We start from the raw sequence: 22,236 nt of genomic DNA on the forward strand, positions 1-22,236 counted from the left end.
AAATTACCCACATCAGAGTGCATCAGAATAAATGATATCTGAAGAAATTGTGTTTTTCTCCAGACTTTATCATAATTACATAAGCTACAATTTATGTCAAAATAAATTTGTTAAATATGGGCAAAATCTGGGTAAAATATTGCATATCACTGCATAGTCTTCCTTACATAAACAAAGAAACCTCTTTCTAAACTCCAAGGCTGAAAAAAAGTGAAAACTACATAATGGACGTTTCTTGAATGGATGGTTTCTTGAACACTTGGCATAGTATCAAGCCAAAACTGGGCAGGAAAAGCAGTTTGGGGGGGATCACGAGTCTCTTCTTGTTCTTTCTACTGCTCTTTCCCAAGTTTCTGGAGTTTTCTTTGTGCAAAATGTCAACTTGCTATCAAAGAAACATGCACGCAGAGTCTGTTATATAACTTATCTAAGTTATTTAAATTGATGAATGCATGTTGGGTGAATGCCAGTAGTAGCATGCCAAATTATATTAGTTCTCATGTCGTGAGCGCCATTTCAGAATTTGCTTGATGACTCATTTCCGTTGTTTGTTTTTTGCTGTTGATTTTTTTAACAACTAGTGATTTCAGTACTTTTTAAAAATACATTTTATTCCAACTAAGCCTTCAAGCTACCCCATTTAATATCACTAAGTATCTAAGAATGTGAAGAGTCCCTTTAGGATTCAGAGCTGAGGCAAAAGCCAAATCTAATGCAATAAATCCAAAAGAGAAGTGAGGGAGTTTAAGACACTGACATAACACAAGGTGTCACAGAGCAAAGTTCACACACAGAGACACACAAGGATCACCATCATCACAATCTATCAGCCTCTCAATGAGTTAATCAATCACCTCAGCATGTCAATCAGTCAGTCAACAAATTGGTCAGTCAGTTAGACATTGAATGATTTGGTCTATATGAACTTTGAAGTTAGGGAGTCATTCACCCGGAAATAAGTGTTAGTTCAGTTTTTACTGCTGAAACTTTACTCGCACTCCTCACTCAGCGGGACCGTGACACCAGAGACGTTCCCTTGTGGCCTCATCTTACCCTTTCCCAGGACACAAAGGTCCTAAGAGGTGAAATTATCAGGACACAAGCAAAGGCTGCTGGGTCAAATCAAGAGCGACTAAAGTGTTTCCTGTCACACTTAGTTCTTTTTCCCTAAAGAGATCAGTTGTTATCATTTTTGACAAGGACAAAGACGGGACCAATTTCTCAACACTAACCCACTGAACATATCTGGTTAGCACAAAAACTGTCAAAGCTGTGTAATCACATTCTCTCCAAACCAGCATCTAACATGTAAAAAACTTGTTGTTTATTACATTTGACCTGACCTCTACCCCAGCATTAATACTGAGGCTACTAGACGGATGCCTGGCTTGTGTCTCCCCAGAGCAAAGCAGAGCTCAACTAGAAAGAGGGAAGCTGGAGAGTGGAGATGGAGATGGAGTCCAGGCATGGAGTTGAGTCAGACTCCGTCGGGTCCCAGAAATGAACACTTTAAATGTTTCTGGGTGACACATAGGGCAGCTGTGGGTGGAGGGGGTTGTGTTTGGACTTGGTGCTTGGGAAGGAATCTATGCCTCTTACTGAGCACTTTGAAAGTTTCCATACATGTAAATATTTTCACCTCATCTGTTCTGACCAAAAGATATAGAAAGTAAAAGAAACATGCTGAACTTTTGTTTAGCAGGATGTTCTAATTGTGCTATAAATATACATACACTGTGGCATGACCTTTAAAACCACTGCTATCCACTCTTCAAGCATTTCGTGACAGGACTACATGTCTGCTACAGAATATGATTACAAGAACGGGAATCATCTGGGAAACATAAATGACATGTGTACCAATCTTTCTAGGAGATGTTTAACTATTTCTCTACATAGCTGAAAACGTTGGCTGGCTGGTGGCACAAGATGAACAGTCAGGTACACGGCAGAGGGTGTTACCCAAGCAGTGCTCAGTTTCATGGTAATCAAATCAACAGTTACAGGGATATTTTAGTCTGAACCAACGAACTGAAATAACCTGGTATCAAATTGACTTTAGAGCCACATCATTGTGTAGTTAAAACCAAACTTGGACGGATCATTCTTTCCTTAATAAAATGGATTTTCTGCACAGAAATGTATTGTTTAAAATCAAAAGAGACACTCTGGCCAAAACTGCTTTTTGGAAACTGCATACAGCTTGCATTTATCTGATATGAAATGCATTTGAATGCCAGGTACTGCAGTCGGCATGCAATCACAGAGGCAAAACAGCAGGATTATTGAAGGAAGGAAGCAGTTGCGGTTAGAAATTTAAGGATGAATCAAACTAAACCTCATAATGTTAAAGCTTGTATTATACCTTTGACCAATGGAGCACTTCAGCATGTGTGTTCCTTCACTTCTAGCCTAATCATAGGCAAACATCATATTAAATATAGTTAACAGGTCATTTATACAGGGGTTAACGTTAGGACATACATTTGCCAGTAATATTCTGGCCTGCTTTTAGATCCTCCATGCTGACTTGAAGTGAGGACCGCGAGTGAAGAATTACCTCTATGGACGATTTTCAGACAAATAGAAAAGACGAATAGTGAACGTGAAGGAAAAAATGTGTGGAAAGGCTCAAGATCGTAGTGATATCAGAGACCCCTGCAAAGAAGCTTTAGAGGGAAAAATTCAGCCAACATGACCAAGGACTTTGTGAGTCAGACCTGAGATATTCCTGGAACCAAAGTCAGGGAATGATTGCAAATGCAGTCAACTGCACAGCATTTACTGACTTTATAAATTCCTCCCACATATGGTTACAACTTTCTAATGTTGTCAGATAAGATAATATGTAAAGCTGCAGTTCTTTCTTCAATAGCCACTGAATTCAGTAATTATCTCTAAATATAGTAGTCATTTTACTGATGGTGGCAGAACATGCTGTTTCAGTGCAATAGTAAAACCCAGAATCAAATATTCTTTCTACAAGAAATGTGCAGTTGTGAGTTGTGAAGAGAGCCTCATGCTTATGACAATGTGATGCTTTTGGCTGAGCTGTTGTCTTAACTAGCTGTACACTTTGTTTCAGTGGATAGTAATAATAATAGTTCTAATTATTAGCAATGCTAAGTCATCTTGTTCCAGTGTATTTAACCAAAGGCAAACTTCTCTGCACCTTATTTCCTGATTTCCTGAACTCACACTGCAACAAATGAAATAGACAAAAAGTTTGTTATGGGTTGAACTTTTAAGCCTCATAGAACACAGAAATCCGGTAAAAGGACTACGTTTATGATGCTATTTTTTGTGTTACTGGGCACTTTCACACACTGCTTTTATTCTATTCTCACAGACATCAGTGGATGTTTTAGGGAAAATTTGTGGTTCTTGCCCAAAACATTGACATGCAGACTGGAGCAGCTGGAGACTGAACCAATGACCCTCCAAATGAAGGAGAACTCACTCTACCTAGCCACAGCCACCAATTGCAAATGAAATGTCCACATCCTCTCTATACTTGAAAAAAACATTATGTTATCCTACCGTCTGTAAATTAATCCCAAAGATGAATACCGCTTAAGAACTTCTCGGATATGATGGAATAAAAAACTATAATGATCCCGTTGGGAGGGATGGATCATTGTAACAACAAAAGTAGCATAAAGTATGGAAACAATTAGGATCAACCATGTCTCCCTAACATTTATCACCATCCCCTACTTTGCCTGAGCAACAGCCTGAGCTTGCATACTGTAGCATGATGTTATGGGTGTTATCTACTGCAGTAATGAGCCCTGCAGGGTTTTTAAACTAGAAAATGTCAATCATGTGAAAAAAATTGTTTATAGTTTAGTGGAGCACATCAGTCTTCCATCTGACTCCACAGCTGAGAGCGCTTAAAGCACGAGGGCAGAAAATTAACTCCCATCATCATAAACCTGCAGTAACTGCCAACACAGACAATACAGAGATAATTCATACATTCTCATGCATAAACATGCAAACTGGCACTCACACTCACTCAGAAACAGGGTACAAATCATGTACATTTGGCTTGGCCAGGCTGAAATTTGACCACCAGTGAAGACAGAATAAGAACACAAAGTGGGTAGAACAATAGAAATGCAGAAATTGAGCTGATTCATCTTCATTGCTGTGAAAGCCACAGTGGCGAGGGGACATGCGGTCTTTGTTTAGATGGTGAGTTTAGTTCTGCACAACACCAGGAATCCCCCCTGAGACCGTGACATGTCATTTACATTTCAGGCATTCAACTAACATTAAGGCAGATGGAATACAGCAGAAGAAGGCAACACCAAAGCTGAGATAATCAGCGAAATAAACATTGACAGCAACCACTTGCAATATATGGTGAGTCAGAGCTTCATTGTGCTGACAACAGTTTGGACTAATTTGTGTTTATTTAATGAATGCAATACCTGATTCATAAGCGAATGTCCAATATTTGTTAAATATGACTGTCAAACATTAAAAGATCCTTTTCATAAAAGCGAAACAGCTTGTGGTAAGAGCAACCATGATTTAAGTTCCATAATTTGCTTTGCTGTTTTGACAGCAACTAAGCTCATTTTCTTTGGAAGGTGTGAATTTTTCCAAACGCTTAACATGTCTTCTTCAATAAAAGCTATAGAAATAGCACATATTCCCAGATTATTTGAATATGAGAGACCAGTGCCAGGTAAAGAAATACAATCCCAGAGAACCAGAAATTCCTGGAAAATGTACAGCCTGTCTGGACACTGCAATGCTGTGGGTTGAGATTAGACTGTCAGACTGACCTGGTGTGGGTCACATACAATTGAAAGACTTCAATTGTCCACTTATGGCTTAGCCACGACGACTCAGCATGGCAGGCCTGTCAATCTGTGGGTTTCTTTACATGTACAGAGGTCATGTGAGGTTATAATATAAACTATTTTCAGCAGAATTGCATTTGGTATTCTACGGAGGTCTTTTTAAAGAGAGGGAGTCAGCATTGTCGCCTCAGAATAGTGTAGGCTTTCTCACTCAAGGCTATGACAAAATGCTGTAAGATTGTGGATGGAACCTGCATTTTGTCTCACATATTAGATTAATTAGTGATTTGACATCACCCAGCATTCCAACATTATCATCCTTCTGGAAGACTAGGGCAGATGCATGGTTTTGCTTAACCAGAAAGACTATCATGAGACAATTTTGTCACTGCTCAGTGACAAAAATACTCATGACCCTGTGAAATGAGACCCAGGTAGTGGTTACTGGAAGAGGGTGATATATTGTCTGAAGTAGTTAGAACAAGAAAATGCTATTAACCCAGGGAAAGCTACGCCAAGTCTGTAAAATTTACCAAAGATACATAAACAGGGTGTACCTTTAAGACCAATTGTCTGTATGATCAATTCAATCACCTATAACATCTCAAAGTTTCTGGCTTTGATCCTCAACCCGTTGGTAGGTAGCTATAAACACCACATCAAGAACTTGAAGATTTTGTTGAGAAGATAAGAGATGTTATTATGGAGGATGTTACATCTCTCTTCACTTGTGTTCCAGTCACTGAAGCAGTGGTGGTAATTCGTAAGAGATTACAAGATAACTCTAATCTCAGCAACAGGACCACTCTCAGCACTGACAAAGTGTGTTTGGTTTTGGAACTGTGTCTTCATTCTACATATTTCACATACAATGGTCAGTAATACAGGCCGATGGGTCTGCCATGGGTTCCCCAGTTTCACCCGTTGTGGCCAACGTGTACATGCAAGAAGTGGAAAACAGGACTCTGTTATCCTACCCTGGAACACCACCAAGTCAGTGGTTCAGGAATGTCGATGACACCTGGGTGAAAATCAAATGTCAGGACGTAACACAACTCACTGATCACATTAACTCGGTGGACAACACATCAAGTTCACCAAGCAGGAGATGGTAAGTGGTAGAGTAACCTTCTTAGACTGTGAGATTTCCATCAGTAATTGGGGACATTTAAAAGTTGTAAAATGTGTACCTTAAACCAGCGCATACACATCAGTATTCAAGGTTTGACTCTTGTTGCGGTTATCCCAGCTGGACATTTGTCAAAGCTGGGAAGGCACCTAAAGAAAGCTCCAGGTGACCATTGATCAATGACAATTGACCATTGATCAGTTGTCATTGATCAATGGTCTTTAGTCAGTGGTTGTTGATCAGTGGTCTTAACAATTTGCATATTAATGGTTATGAAACTGACCTCACAACCCATTGTTTGCCAGTGGTGCCTTTTTCCGTTATTGTGCAAATATACTGTTTATAAGTTGGGGAAACCTGCGGTCAGCTGAGACTGAAGAAGTCACTTGATTGACAAAATGTTTCTCCCACTGAAAACGGTATGTCCAGATGAACAGAATCAACTTTTGGGGATTACAGTGGTGTATCCTGCCTTTTGGCTTGTGACTGCTCAACAAGACTCCAGTTTCTAAACAACCCTAATTGAATTAACAAGATGGATGGATGGATTAATGGAAGGGCAGATAGATACAATAGAATAATTTTCCTAGGATTCTATACGACCAAGCATTTTTGCAACCAGAGGGGCTGCCCCTTGCTGACCATTTAAGAATATAATTAAAGAGTGGCTGTATCCACCCTGCATATAGAGTTTATGCCCCATCATCAAAAGGCCAATTTTCCAAAAGCTTATCTCTATCCCAATGAACAGGCTGCCAGTCTATGGCTGAGTAAACAGAGAGAGATAAACTAAAATATATGCACACATAGGACCAATTTTAAATCACCAGTTAATATAACAAAGACCTTTAATCTCTACACAGAAGGGCCCCAGTCATCCAGCAAATGCTGCGAGGAGGTAGTACTAACTACTGCAATACCATAAAGCTGTAAAATAAAGCAACAATGAAATAACACTGTGGCTTCCCAAACTGCACTGTCATTGAGCATGCCCATAACTAAAAATACCCAGGATAATTTAGACAGTTAGGTTTAAATGCTCCAAATTATTTGTAATTTTCTTCCTTATTATAGTGATGGCCAATTAAGATGTCATGTGTGCAGCCCTTCATCAGCATGCTGAAATATTTTAATTGATCAAATGATTTACTTTTATCTTGTAAGAATTGCATATTTGCTAACTCAGATATATAAAAAAGTGCATGTTCTGTATTATCTGGTATATCTGATATACCACTTTGGCTATAGCCAAAGTGGTATATCAATGCAGGTTCCTCCTGATGTTGCTCACATATGTAAAATAATATAAAAAGCAATAAAACAACAGGATTCATGAGTGACTGAGCCAAACAAGACCTCACACAATGGAAGTTGCCACTTTATCCGCTCCATTCATCCCTTTTAGGGAATAAATCTGGCTCTAATGCATGTTATCAGTACAAGAGGGACACACTGCAGGTCTTTGACCTTAAGCCTTTTAGAACATGTTCATTCATCACAATACTAGCCACTGCAAGTTTGACTGGTCAAGTCCAGTAGATGGTGACAAAAAATAAGAGAGAGTAAAAGCCAGTCGCACTAAAATTGATGTTGCTCATGGATAAGTCTGACGTGCAGAGCAGCAGTAACTAACAGTAATTGTCTAGAGAAATGTGCTGGATAAAATCCAAAAGATTGATAAATCTATGACGGACGATGAAAAACAAATATGCGAGTCTCATGAAGTACCTCTTTTAATACAGATGAAAACGTGGTGTGGCACTCATCAGTTATGTCTGGACAACATACAGCCTACGCTAAAACAGAATTGAACGTCATATATTATATACACAATGAACCAATCTGGTTTCCCCCTGAAGTCATCTGTGAAATCTTTTTGATCCAGGTCTGTGCTGAACAGAGCACAAAGAGAAGCATGGCAAGGAAATTACAACCTCATCTAATCCACCTCCTCCAGCACCACAGATCTCTCATAGAGCCAGAAATTAAATAAGACACAGAGCCTGTTACAGTCTAACCTTGAAAGCAAACAGATCACATGGTCTGGCCTCACACCAGATCTGGTGCCTCATTTATTAAAAGATATTCTTGCACCAACAAGCAAACCTCAGCCAAAGTTTGGCTTCAGACAAAACTTATCTCAGTGTCAGCATTAGTGATCCATGTTAACTTTTTCATGTTGTGTGTGATGTATCACGAGGTGAAAGTCTTATAAAGTACCATTATGTCTGCATAACCTTTGTTTCAAAACACACAGAATACAATGTCAAACATTTTCTGGAGATTATGAGTAATAAAGAAAAAGCACAAGAGAGGGGCCAGTTACTTCAGGTAATATTTCATAACTTTAGAGGATTGCTCCACACTATATCCCTCTAATCTTTGTTCAACTTTACTTGACTTTGTACATATTACATAAAAACTGCCTTTAGTAAATGCTGATTCAATAGCTCAACCAAATTTGGTGTTGTTAATTAAAGAGATTTTTGTCCTTCTGTATGTATAGTATAATAAAAATAGCTAATCAGTTCACAGACTGCTTCTACTTTTTAGGTTAAAATACAGGCCTTACTCCCAGGGGAAGGGGGATTCTTTCCCTAAATGTTTTAGCTTTGGACCCAAGCTGAAGTTCTGTTTTATTGTCACAGGGCCAGGAGAGTGGAAATCATCTCCGTGCTGATGGAAACTTCAGGGAAAATAACATTAGTGTTGCTAAACACTGAAATTATACACTCTCTAGTAGTTATCAAAGAGAATCAACAACTCAAGTTAAAAAAAAAGAATGTTCTGAAAGGTTATCTGACACGTTTATCTTCACCGAGAATCGTCATTTAATCTCTATGTAATGACCCTTGGGAATTTTTTATTTTTCACTCCCAAGTGGATATGTAGAGTTTCCAAAAGGGGATAAACTATGTGGATTTGTGGAAATGACACAGCAGAGTGGTTTAGTGGTTGCAGAAACTGTTCCATAACCTCAGAATAATTCATGTTCAATTCTCCCTACAGGGATTAACAGGCACTCATCCTGTGATTTGCTTAAGTGTCCTTGAGCAAATCACTCTTCTGGGAAAAACAATAGATATAAATGTATGATATAGAGTAACTGACTGTTGTCACACTTAGTGGCCAAGATTTTAGGCCCTCGGGGGTCCGAGGAAAATCCATATCTGTGATCTGAGTGACAGCTGCACAGCTTACCTGAAGCAAGTGCCATTCTTCCCATCGGCCCTAATGCAGGGATATTCCACCGTCAAGATTTTATTATCAGGACACTCCATTCTAAGCAAAAAAAAGGGAAAAGGAGATATGATTGATTGACACTGTTTTCCAGCAGTGTTAAGCTACATATTAATAAAACATGGTGTGGGGAAGTACAAGCAAAAAGAGATCCAAGGTTGGATTTGAAAAGGGGGATGTTACAGTTTAGCATGGAATTCCCCCATATTCAAAGTTTGATACCACAGGGAATCCAAGCTATTATTCGAAAGTAATGTTACATAAAAGACTGGTGTGAATCTAGTCTGCATGTATGCAAATGCATGGCATTATTGGAGCCCAACTGATTTTTTAAAATTTAGATTTCAGTTTTTGAATTGATATTTGAGGGTTTACCCTGATTAACTTTTAAAAGAATATATGAAAAATCTTTCTTTACAGTTGCAGTCTCTCCACCTGGATAAGTTTATGCTCTTATTTGTTTTATATTTTTGTAAATTGAAGTATAAATTTTGCAGTGATTTTAATCAAAGAAACAAGATACTTAATGTCTTTTGACTTACACTTACTTGATAATAAAATTACATTGTTAACGTAAACTCTAAATTAAATGAATACAAATTTTACTTAAAAGGTTTTGGTGAACTTGGTATTGACAGAGAATGACCAAGAAAGGTTTACAGTGGCCAGATTTACAATGGATCAGTCATACAGTGTGGATATTGTTAGACTATTACAAGCAACTATTTATTTGATATTTGTGATATTGCTTACAACACTTTGACTGTCTGGTAACATTTTTCTGTCAATTTTCAATATCATAAGACATAACAGAAGAATCCCGGAGAATATTGTTAATTTAGAAACATAATCCCAAATAACTACTCTGACATTTTCATAAAAACTTAACAGCCAAAGAAACAGACTAATATATCAATACAGTCATATTTCCTGTGTGCACAGCCACTACTAACACTACCAGAGGTAGTAATGTGCTCGAGCAGGCAGGACATCAATCACAGCGGTAATTTCCATTTCTCCGTTATAGAATCCGATGAACACACATACCCTGGAAACATAAATCTGAAGATGCAATGCCCATGTTTTCATGTCCTTGGACAAACGAAACTCTGGTTAATTACCCCGTGTTTAACCTGTTGCTTTGCGGTTTAGTGGTTTCCTCTTGTCTTCTACAGAATATTAGGAGCATGTGCTCCATTCCCATTGACTCCTCACCTCCTGACCCACTGTCTCCGGGCATCTTAACAGCATCTGTCATGTTATGTCTGAGCACAAGCAACATTTGGCTCTCCTCACCGCAACCGATTTCAACCATTTGGACTTTCCCTTTGCTTTTTGCATTTCCTTGAAAATCACATTAGATTAGACGCGCTGCAGCGGTTCATCCAGGGGTCTCCGTGACAGGCTGCTCACAGAGTATGTCGCAAAGAGCAGAAACCCATAAAACATAGACTAAACTCTGTTATGATTTCTGGCACCGTATGCTAATTTGACAATGAAATAACTGTTTTGAGGTTAAATTGAATGCCAAACAAATGTAATGAGTGGAGTGGTAGCTGCCAAGAAACTTGCAGAGCTTCAATCTCACATTAATTCATAAAACCACCGTAAAGCATAAATAAACGGTAAGTCAAACATTTTCGTGCAGAAATTTGTACTACTTTTGAAACTTTTTATACTTCAAGATAGAAAGGCACATAACACAACTTCTCTTAATTATGAGCGCAGCAGACATGGTTTCATCATCACACTGCCGTGCATTAACAATAAACAATAGTGCCTATATGTGACCCACAACTAAAATCTCTGAGACTTACCCTGAGGTGTCCACTGCAAGCGTCGTCCTGATGGAGCTGGCACCAGATTCCCAGAGGAAAACGACACAGATAGCGCCAAATGGTAAAAGAGTCGCACCATAAAGTTGACCCATGTCCCTTTTTGCGCTCCAGGACAGATGATCTTCTCGAGTGAAAACGCCTTAACATCCGCCAAACGCCACTGTTTTCATCTGTCAGTGACCCGCGCGGGTAGTGCCATCAAAATATCACAAATCCTTGTCAAGTATCCCGCAGAGGAGACGCACATGGAGCCTGTAGGATAATAAGTGCTGCGCAGTGCGTCCCAAGCCCCCTTCCCAACTTTACGCACTAAGGCAGAGACCTCTTGGAGAGCTACTGAAGGGTTTACAGCTCACTGTGTTCTCACTAATCCCCCCTGGATTTACATTCCAGCCTCCAAAGAAGCGACTTAACGCAACTGAGTATACAACCTTACTCCCCATTGGTGGTGATGACGTTAAACATAATAATAATAAAACAATAAATTGGCTAAACAGCATACATGATCCTAAATGACCCCCAGGCTTTACCGCTGTATTTGATAAATACATTCCTTGGAAGAAAGTCAAGCACCCGGGGCGTTGTAAAGACTTTTTAAAAAATGCGTTAATAAGATTAAAACTATAACTGGTGTAGCAAAAAAAAAAAAAAAAAAAAAATCAAACTATTAGGCTGGCCTGACGAACTGCTCAGAGCATACAAAAATATCAAGAAAATGCAAAAATATGTTCGCAATAAAGCAAAAAAAAAAAAAAAATCTGTTTGATAATTTAAGCTTTCAGTTAGACATTTGAAATCTGGACATTGTGAGTTTATCTCCAAACAATTTCATCATGTTTGGATTTCATTTTGGAAACAGCTTTACTGAGTCTGTCCTGCCTTACTCAGAAAATCAGAAATGCACTTTGACTGGTGGAGTAGAATGGTGTTTCCTAGGAGCTGCAGCCCCCTGATAGATTTTTTGGAGAGATCCATGAAACATGCATTAATAGTAATAATAGTTTTATAAATAAAGCATGTATTTGCTCTGGTCAGTGGCCTGAATTTATATTTGGTAAACATTGTTTAAATTTAGATTTGAATACTTAATTCATAGACCTCATGAGCTCTAACCTTCTAACCTCTTTGGCACCAAAATGACTTTACTTGACTTGACTTTACTTCAGTCTATTTTATTGTATTGCTGCCATTCTATAAGACCCAGTAATGGGTTGGGCGTAATTGATCAGACACTCTGTTTTCGTAATATGCAAACGTTTGAATGTCATCTGCATACTAGACCAGGAAGTTTGTTGAGTGAGTTTGTGAAGTCTCAGAGCCAGGGAACTATTTATTTCTTTGATGTTTGCAATATCTAGCAAAGGGTGGAGTGATTTCTAATAAGAAAGAAACAAACGAACAAATACCTGGTGTCAGCAGAGGCTGTACTTGGTTTAGGTCCCAGAAATGAAACCACAATCTCCAAGATTGCTCCAGATCTAAAACTTGCTAATTTCATGAGGTGCTCAATGCATGGTTTCCAACTCACAGCCAGTCAAAGACAAATTATCTCTTCTGTTGTTGTCCTGTGAGCTAATACAGAACACTGAAAACATTTTATATGCTGTAAATAGGCATTCAATTTCTTGCAAATTGTATAGAGCATCAAACTGAAGTTATTGTTGACTGCTGACAATCTGTCACTGTGGACAATTCTAGAAATGAACATGGTCAGTGCTATTAAAGCACATTTGTCCATTTGCTTGGCTTGGAAAATATCCTGAAGGTGGAGTGGGTACAATTTATAATGTGCCCTATATGATTTTTTTTTTCTCTTTTTTTTGTAAATAGTCCCTGTGCAGAGGTCAGTTTCTATGCATACTAATTATCCACCCATTATTTTTAATCATACTTGCAATCACAGCCTGATTGCCCAACTTAACGTTTGCCATGGGCTTTTAGCAGTGGATTGTGTGTCACTATCTGATTAAGTCACCATACTATGCAGCAAAATATTTGTTATTTTTTACATTATGATAAATTTCACTATGCATCATGACATTAAAGGGAGTCTTGTTAACTATACATTTAATTTCTTTTTATTAGGAATGAAAAAATATTCCTCCTTTCCTTTGCAGGTCTTTTATATCACTATTTAATTCAAGATGAGAAGATTCCGTACCTTTATTTGTCTGCTTGATATATGGCTAATACAAAACAACATTAATACTAATTAGAACTCAACCTGAAAGAGTAATTGAATGAAATCAGAGCCAGATTGTGGAGTATAGATCAAAATCTTGTTCTTACAACATGAATCTAACGTGGGGGGAAAATATTACCAATCCTGTAATACACTTTTGCAGCATATTACACATACATACATCAGTGTACTAATAATGACATATAGGAGGGTAGTTCATCTTAATTTCACTTACCCAACATAAGCTCCTACACTAAAGATTAAGAACACTTTAGGGGATTTTGCTGCCCCTGAATGGGATACAAATATTTTAGGGAGAGCTGCTTAGTTACCAACTGCATGCCTGTGTTTCTGTGGGCAGCTTTTGATGATTCACTGGAAGAAATAGTGTTATTCCATAGTTGTGAGTGACGATCTGCCCAACAGTCACCTTAGAGGGAAGTACAGCACACTGGCCAGAGGATGGTCAGGCGATGTTAGCTAACTCTGTACTCAGTGGTCTGTTACACCGTCACTCCCCTGGGTACGCGGGATTCCTGGCCACCATTCAATAGAAACAGCTGGTTTTATTCACCGCAAATGAATCACACTAGAAATACACATGCGCTCACTTATACTTGCACTGTATACATGTATACACATAGTAACATGGTCTCTCACATCAAATTAAACTGCACAATCTCCTTTGGCTCCATTCCCTCTAGAATCAAATAAATTCATAAAATACACAAAGTAACATTATTACAGAACCACAGCAAAAAGGCAGCTGTTGAAACTACGGCCTCTGCTTCGTTATTACGACCACACAGGCCACGGTTTCTCTTTTCCCACGAAGGAGAGTCTCCTTTCTCCATGTTCTTTGGTTGTGGTTTTTATTTAGTGTTTTTGTATATGCACATAAGCAGGCAGGAACAAATGTGTTTTTCATTGAGGTCTGAGGCTGCATTCTGCTTCGTTACCAACTTCTTGTCACTCATGGATAAGACCAGCCAGTTGTGAAACACATGAAATGAAAGACAGAGTCAGAGGGAATTTAAGGCTCTTAGTAAAAAAACAGTTGGCATATTCTGCTGCGTTGCTCATTCTAAATTGCACCTGAGAAGTTAGTGCTTACTTTTATCACCTGAGCATTGCTTGAATGTTGTCAATGAATAATTGCTTCTAATCAGTTAAAGCAGCTCTTTAGCTACACTGAATGTGTACTGAAGCACTTATCTAAAATATAGGTGAACAGGCAGTGCTAACTCTCAGTAGGATTTAAAACTGACCTCAAATGATTTAATGCTAAAAATGTGGTGCTCCTATATCAAAGACTTTTGTTTAAGTTAACAGTTTTGGCTGTTAAACATCTCTTTGTTTTTATTAAGTCCTGCATGAGCCAAATGCACTAAAGTCACTTCAAAGATGTTTTTCATCGGTTTTGGCTGATACCAGCAAAGCATCTGAAACAGCTGATCGTTCCTCACTAATGTTGTTCTTTTCTGACATGTCTAAGAATTTTGAGCATGTCCACAGTGAGACATAAGGAGCTCCAGGAGTACATCCCTGAATGATATTATCTGTGTTGGATACATAGAGGACATTAATCTCTCTTAAAGCCTTGTCTTGTCTTTCAGACAAATCCATGCAAGTTGAGGCTAAACATCTGAACACAGAAACACGAGAATGAGCCATTAGAAGATCTCAGGGAGCAAACAGTCGAAGGATTCATAGGCGCAGGTGCACTGTTCAAATAGTGGGTTTTACCTAACCCCCAAATACTTAACCCTTTCATGCATGAATTATGATCAGGATTTTTTTTTCATCTTTAGGCATAAAAAATTTTTTTTTTCAACATCTACTTTTCAAAGAGTTTGTTACATGCCCACTTAGGTGGACAACATATGTTTAAACTTATGAATTTGACAAACGAATAAATAATATACACTGTGTAAAAGGTTTATGTGCCAGTATACCATCAACACGGACACAAATACAAGAGATCAACCTTTGAATAGATGTCCACTGAAGTGACCACTATGGGTGAAAGGGTTATAAAAGAAAAAATAGGCTAATTTGAAAACCATTTGTCTAATAATATGTGACTGCAACAGGAAAGAACTCTAATGTGGTAATGGTGCAGTATACTGTGAATCCTTAAACCTGTATGTCTGACTGATTTATTTCAGTTGTGTGGCTGTGGTTACACTATGCATGATTTAAAAAGAGAGACCTATTTTGTGGCTGTAATCATTTATTATTCGTATCTGGGTTTAAAATGTCTCGGTTGATGGTGGCAAAGGTGGAGTACATCCAGGACATGTTGTCAGCGCTAACACAGAAAACCAGCAGGTACAAACCTAAACCTTTTCCTGCTACTAGTGCTAACCAACTTGAGCTTTAAACTTCTATTCTTTGATGATCTCGAAACAGGACACTGCTCAAACAAATGAAAAATAGGATTCAGTCATATTCAGTCATTCTTTATAAACATATAGGTATTTATTATTAAAGTATGATGACTTTCTGTTTTCATTATTTCTTTGAAAATGTAGACAACAACCTTACTGTTTTACTTTTTTAACTAGTTGGATTTTTCATTGTCAGATATATATACATACTTATATTGTGTTTCACGAGGTAATTACACAGGAATACTTTTTTTATTTTGGTCAATTAGATCTTAAATCAAGTAAATATCAGAAGCATAACGTGTTAGAAAGGTTAAAAATTACTTTGACTAATTGTACTTCATTATAGTATTTAGTTGCTTATTTATTTTTGCAGACACTCAAACTTCCCATTTATACTGAACAAGTAAGATTTCCAAAAAACATCTCCATTGCCAGGTGAACATAGCAGAAAAGCGATGAGCTCATACCACAGAGCTGCACAGACATAACTTATTTTTTATGGGTGTGTTCCAAAGACAAATCATTGTAAAGCTTCTCTGTTTTTAGCACACAGAACTCTGTGAAACTGATTTAGTAATAATTGCACTCTTCCAGTGATCCCATTAAAACATAGGTTGTCATAAAATACTGACAAGAAGAGTCGTGAATCATGTTCCTGGTTGGGACTCTTATGCAATTCTGTTTCTATTGTATTGTGTTTAGAAAGTGAGGGAGTTTACAAAATATGCACATTGCATGCCTTTCTTATCACTGGTAAACACCTGAATCTCCAAGCCAAACAACGCAGAAGTAATCCATTAGTGCCAGGAAGGACGATGTGGAAAAAGTTCTTTTGTAATCTGACTGATGTTGCACAATTCAAATGTTTTTTTGCTGGATTTAGCAGTGCTAAAATTTAATACACTGACACTTGACTGAACTTTCTACAAATGTCTTAGCAAGCTTTTTGCTCCTTTTTTTTATTATTTCTGACAATTTGTTGTTTTTATTACAGCAGACAGCAGTAGGCTTTGCAGAAACCTTTTCCCACCATACTCCGGTCTTTTTATTGCATCTCATTTTTACATTTTGTCAAGTGTTGAGGTCAGTGTCTTGCAGTACCTGCCTTAATTCAGTCGTCTCTCACTAACATGGACCTGGGAACCTCTGAGTGCTGGGACAAGGTAGGGACTTATATAAACACAGCAGCATTGCTTCTTATTGTTTCATGAAATTCAAACTGGAAAAAGCAGCCCCTATAAAAAGCTCCAGAGATGTAGTGCAGCCAGTGGAAAATTATTTTTCTGGTTTATTTTATAAGGTTTTATCCTCCCACCTTCCAATTGCTGTTCAACATCTGATTTTCAACTTGAGATCCAGGCCCCCTTTGGAAAATATGATATTTTGCTGCAGGTTTGCTGTATTGAATAAAATGGAGCTACATGTATGAATCATTTAGGCAAATTTGCCACAACAGTTAAACTACTCTAGTTTCTCGGTTTCCATTTGCCTGCAGTTTATCAAGCACAACGAATTATCAAATCCTGTTCCCCAGGCCTTTTGTCTACATGACCCTTGTATAACAAAAACTACTTAAGTACTTTCTTATTTTCCACCACTGCTGAGCAGAACCACGCTCTTTGACGTCCTTGATTCTTCTCCTTTTGTTGTGTCTGGCTGCTGCTCAGACAGAGTTTATATAAAATCACTCTTTCTGGATAACATCAGCTTTCTTCTTGTGTTTCATCTAGAGATGTTAAACAAGAAAGACACTGCACGCAAAAAAAATCCTGAATAGAAATTTATATGAGTGTTTTGTAACAGCAAAGCTGGTGAGTGTCTTGACACTGCTCAAAGCCAAGGTAAAATGAAACACCAACCGGTTTTTACTGGTAGTTCTGTACAGCAGTATTTATATCACAGTCACCATTAAAATTACTGTTTAGACTCTGTCCTGATTAATTTTGGTGGGAGCCTTTTTTTTTTAAATGTCCAAATAAGGCAAGTCAAAATTGCTGCCAAGTGGTACTGTATGACTTGCTTCTAGAAGGACTTTATCTCATCTGTGTGCCTGTAGTCCCTGTTTTTCACACATCGTTCACTGTACACTTTACAAAAGTATTTCAAAAGTGTGTCTCTTTTGTTGCAAATGTGTTTTTAATAGACCTAATACTCAAGACAACTTTTTTGTGACTGTGATACAGTACATAAATTGTGCAGTTGCCTATAAACAATACCATGAGTGTCAATTCATGTATTGTCTGGGATTTTAAAACCCTTGCAGTATTTCACCCCACACATAGAGACCACATGCTAGCGTTGTGCTGCAGCGAGACCTCACATGCAGCTAAGATTTAGTGCGCACCTCTAATTGCCTGTCATTGTTACTCTCTGATCTGATTAGCTCTATGTTTCTGGGGAGCATTTTAATTGAAGTATAGCAATTAACTGAAGTGGTCTGCTGCTGAGTGGACAGTGAGCAGACCTCAGTTTTGATCCAGTGTGTTAGTACACTGAAACTGAAACCTAAATACGGACCCTGACTCCCCTGTCGCCCTGTCTTTTACTTTGGTCACAACATCACCATCACAGTTAATTAAGACATAAAATGTTCCCCGTGAGTGTGAATGGAATGATGAATAATGTCTTTTACATTGTGTGTGTTCTACCACCATCTCTGTGTGTGACTTACTGCGTGCAGGAATTTGTCTCAGGGCCACACAGCTGCACCTGGTATGGTGCCGTCTGATTCACGACAAGAGTTTCACATTATCTTTCCAGAGGTGTTTAATTTGCAGTTTAACAACGCAGAATTACACATTTTTCTCATTCTGCACCCCGCTTCATGCTGGCAGCATATAAATTAAAAGTCAGTCAGAAGATTAGAGTTCCAACTACGCACACTATTTCACTGTTATGTATCTTGTTTCTGTCTCCATGTGGTCTAGTTTATCTAAAGGGATAGATCCCTGCCAGGTACAGATTCTTGCTGTGGCAATGCATACTTGAAATTCAACAGGCATGTTACAGTAGCTCAAAGACTTTTGGAAATTCTATCATTTTATAAGGATTCTGATACAGAGAACTAAATGCTGGTGTCCCCCATCAGTCCCCCTCAATATTTGCATTGCAGTTCAGTCAGGGGTCTTTGTAAGCATCATAAACCTTGTGAGTCTCCATGTTCAGAAAATTGTTGAGGGCAGAATCTAAAAGGCCTGCTTTTCCAGGCTCTGACCCTGCTGTGTTGCTACTCAGCATTAGTGACCGCAAGATCTGCTCAGTGTGTGAAGAAAGGTCCGTCCTCTCCCACAACTTGTAACCCCTCTCATCCAAGGAGGTCATGGCCGTGTTGGGAGGCATTCCAGACGTAGCTGCTCTTTCTACCCCATTAAACCAATCAGTGAACACACACAAAGTGTTAGCTTTGTCTGCATGGCCGAGCAAGGGTGCTACTACAGCGGGACTCCCCCCCTGCCTGCCTGATCGGGATTTAATGTAGGGTTAACCCCCTACATCAGTTTACACAGCTTTTTTTTTAAGCCACTTAACAATCTGAGTACCAGTGCAACGATTGATGGAGGTCACACATGGGGCAGAACTTTTTCTTTTTTTTTAAAGAAACCAGAGGGTGCATTCTGTTCCAATTTCACAATAAGAACTAATAATAATGTTATCATTAGGGAGTATTTGAGCGATTACTTCATGTGGTTCACTGCAGTAACTCAAATTTTTATCTTGCTGTCAGGAGTTGGACAACACCACTCTCATACGTTTGCAAAGTATGCAAGTAACAAAACCTTTCCATTATCTCTAATCTGTTTGATTTGTCCCAAAACTGGTTGAATTGTGGTCTAGACACAGTCTTGGTCACCTGCAACTTCCTTTAATAATATTTTTTATTAGACACAGAAGAAGATAGTTGTTTGTCTTTCAATAGAAACCTTTACCCAACTTTTAGTAAGCATCCATTCTTCAATAATAATAATGAAATTATAATAATGAAATAAATTTCATTTATTGCAATCTGCTTTTACACCTGCTGGCTATATGCAGTTGGACAACCTTATTTCAGAACCCAAACAGCAGATGCGTGGCATGTTCTAATATTTTACTTTAAGTGAACCGGTTTAGTGTATTTCATTACATCTAATAAAGCATTGCTATTTATCCCTTTTTTGTTGTTCTGTAGATTGCTTCATCATGCCATCATCTGGCAAGCCAAGTCATATCCGTCACAGTTGACACAGTGTGAGTACATAGCCGCTGTGCTGGACGGGGTGACGTGTTACGGTCTGAGTTGTGTCAAAGCCACATTTTGCTTGTGAGAGCGTGTGTTTTCAGCTGCTGACTGCTGGGTGCACCTGTGAGAGCAAAATAATCTCCCCATTTCAAAGCTTTCTACAAACTATAAATCATGGCAGAACTCAAAGAGGCAAAATGGTAGTATATGAATTCACAACTGTGAATAATTGTTTTAGCCGAACCGCAGCTTTTGATGATGGCTATTTATTTTGAAAGACGAGATGATTGCGTAAAGGTTAGGGCAACATTTGAGTGGACTTGTACAATTTCTCCCCCACTGCTGTTATAAATGAGCATTTCCTTGTTTGGCTAGGGTTGTGTTACACATTGAAAGAAAAAATACAGTAATATTATTTTGTGTTTTTTACAGAGCGGTTTCCTCTTTGCAAGACAAGAGGAGGATGTGTGAGGGATAAAACACAATGTGGCGTCCTAACAGCTTATCTATCATCAGTTTCATTACAGCTGCATTTAGAAATCCAACAGCTGTTTCAAAACCAAAAAATATATTAAGAGCTTTTTTTCTATGCAGCATTTCCCAAACTTTTTTGTTTTTTCTACTCATAGACTTTCATGGGTTTGGGGATTTTTTTTTTATAATTATTCATGTCTTTCTGTGGTTTTTCTTCCTTCGTTTGCCCCTTGTTCTGCCTTCTTTGTCATGATTAAGTTCACCTGTTCCTTATTATCCCTCTCCTTCGTATATAGTATATTCCTCCTAAGCCTTTAACTGTGTTTGCGTTGTCCAATCTTTCACTCACTCCCTCTATTATTTAGTGATTTCTCCATGGTAGACTAACTAGCAAACAATTGTAGACAGCTGTTGATACATTACATGGGTGTGCCACTCTTACATAATCATGATCCCAATATTCATAATTATCTTTGATGCTTAAACAAGGGCAGAACATCTGCAACACATTTGAGGCCTACCATTTTTTAAATACATATTGTAACTGACAAATATCTGCACAACATTTAATTAAAGATGCATGCCACACATCTGTGCACACCTAAACTTATTTACAACATACATGAACCGTATCCACCTTCCAGAGCATGATGAAGCTGCATCTGTGGTATTACGTCAGATAAATTAAAACTACATTTTGTTTTTTAAACAATAGCATCCCCACAGTTGCTATGGCTCTGAAAATATGGAAATATTCCACAAGAGAGCTATTTAACAACATATTACTAACATATTCATGGTTTAGAGTAAGCAACTAATGTGTGTTAGGTGTTTTAGCTTGTAAATCATTCTGCTCAGGCACAGGAGAACACAGACCGTTTTATAGTTCTTTACACTACTTTTTGGTTTTGTTAGGTGATGCTTTTGTAACACCTACAGTGTTACAGGATAAGGGAAACAACATACCCTCAATGTGGTGTGTTATAAAGTGAATAAATGCATAATTCAAACACATTTTTTCTGTTTATGTATTTTATTTTCTGTGCATTTTCATTTGAATCCATGCCAGTCTTCCTCGTTATCTTGTCTGCATTTGGATCAGCTTCATATATTTAATGCAAATGTGACAACAGACTGAATGGCAATAGATATCTGTCTACTTTAGCTCGATAATTTGAATCAGTTCTAAAGGAAAAAAGCAGTGAAAACTAAAAGTTAGTGCCAAGCAGTAATCAATTACTCATTACACATTAATTATTGGAAAAACATACAACAATTCATTAATTAATGGTCAGCAAAATAAATATATTATATTCTTCAAACCATCGTATTTGATCTTATTGTTACTAAATGTGTAAAAAGAGAAAACAGAACATTACGGTTTAATAAGCAGTCTCACAGTTCAAAAGACATGCAGCAGCTGATTTTCATGCCCTGTAATGACTGCACTGTTAGCACTTTAATTAACCACATTAAATGCTTTATTTTCAGTTGTCACAGTCATTTAGAAAACTCCAAGTCAGTTTACCCTAGGCCATAATAGCTCATACCCAGCCTGCTACAGTCATTAGCTGTCACCATCAAACTGAAAGTGATCACTAATGTGATCACAGAGGGTTGCACTCTTCACCCAACAACCACAAACATGATGTAACAGTCTGAGCAGTCTCGGGGTTTAACAGACATTTGGTTCTTAACAATTTGTGTACAAAAGAATCCACCATTGTAACCTGACGAATACAGAGACACTAATAGAAACAAGCCTTCACTCTGAGCTAATAAAGAGATTCCATTAGTTTAAAACCACTAAACCACATCTAATGTTGATCTTCTTGTGTCTTTGTTTCTGTCCATTCCATCTTAACCTTTTTTTGTTCTTTGGAAATTCATCTTTAATTTAAGTTTTCATTGTATTTGTGCTTAAAAAACAAAACAAATAAAACAATA

The 22,236-nt window shown here is 38.0% G+C and overlaps 1 protein-coding gene across 2 annotated transcripts in view; it reads right to left on the reverse strand.

Moving 5' to 3' along the window:
• Positions 1-11,359, reverse strand: part of LOC134631294 (collagen and calcium-binding EGF domain-containing protein 1-like) — a 38,595-nt gene extending 27,236 nt beyond the window's left edge. For both annotated transcript variants that reach the window (XR_010094386.1, XM_063479491.1), the window contains exons 1-2: positions 11,001-11,359; positions 9,145-9,225 (exon numbers count right to left, since the gene is read on the reverse strand). Coding sequence is in view for 1 of the 2 variants with exons in the window: in XM_063479491.1 (XP_063335561.1) it covers positions 9,145-9,225; positions 11,001-11,113 (194 nt within the window). In the remaining variant the exon portion in view is untranslated. The remainder of the gene's footprint in view (positions 1-9,144; positions 9,226-11,000) is intronic.
• Between the last annotated feature and the right edge of the window lie 10,877 nt (positions 11,360-22,236).

Source organism: Pelmatolapia mariae, linkage group LG1 (genome assembly GCF_036321145.2).
Source record: "Pelmatolapia mariae isolate MD_Pm_ZW linkage group LG1, Pm_UMD_F_2, whole genome shotgun sequence".
NCBI classification, from domain to species: domain Eukaryota; kingdom Metazoa; phylum Chordata; class Actinopteri; order Cichliformes; family Cichlidae; genus Pelmatolapia; species Pelmatolapia mariae.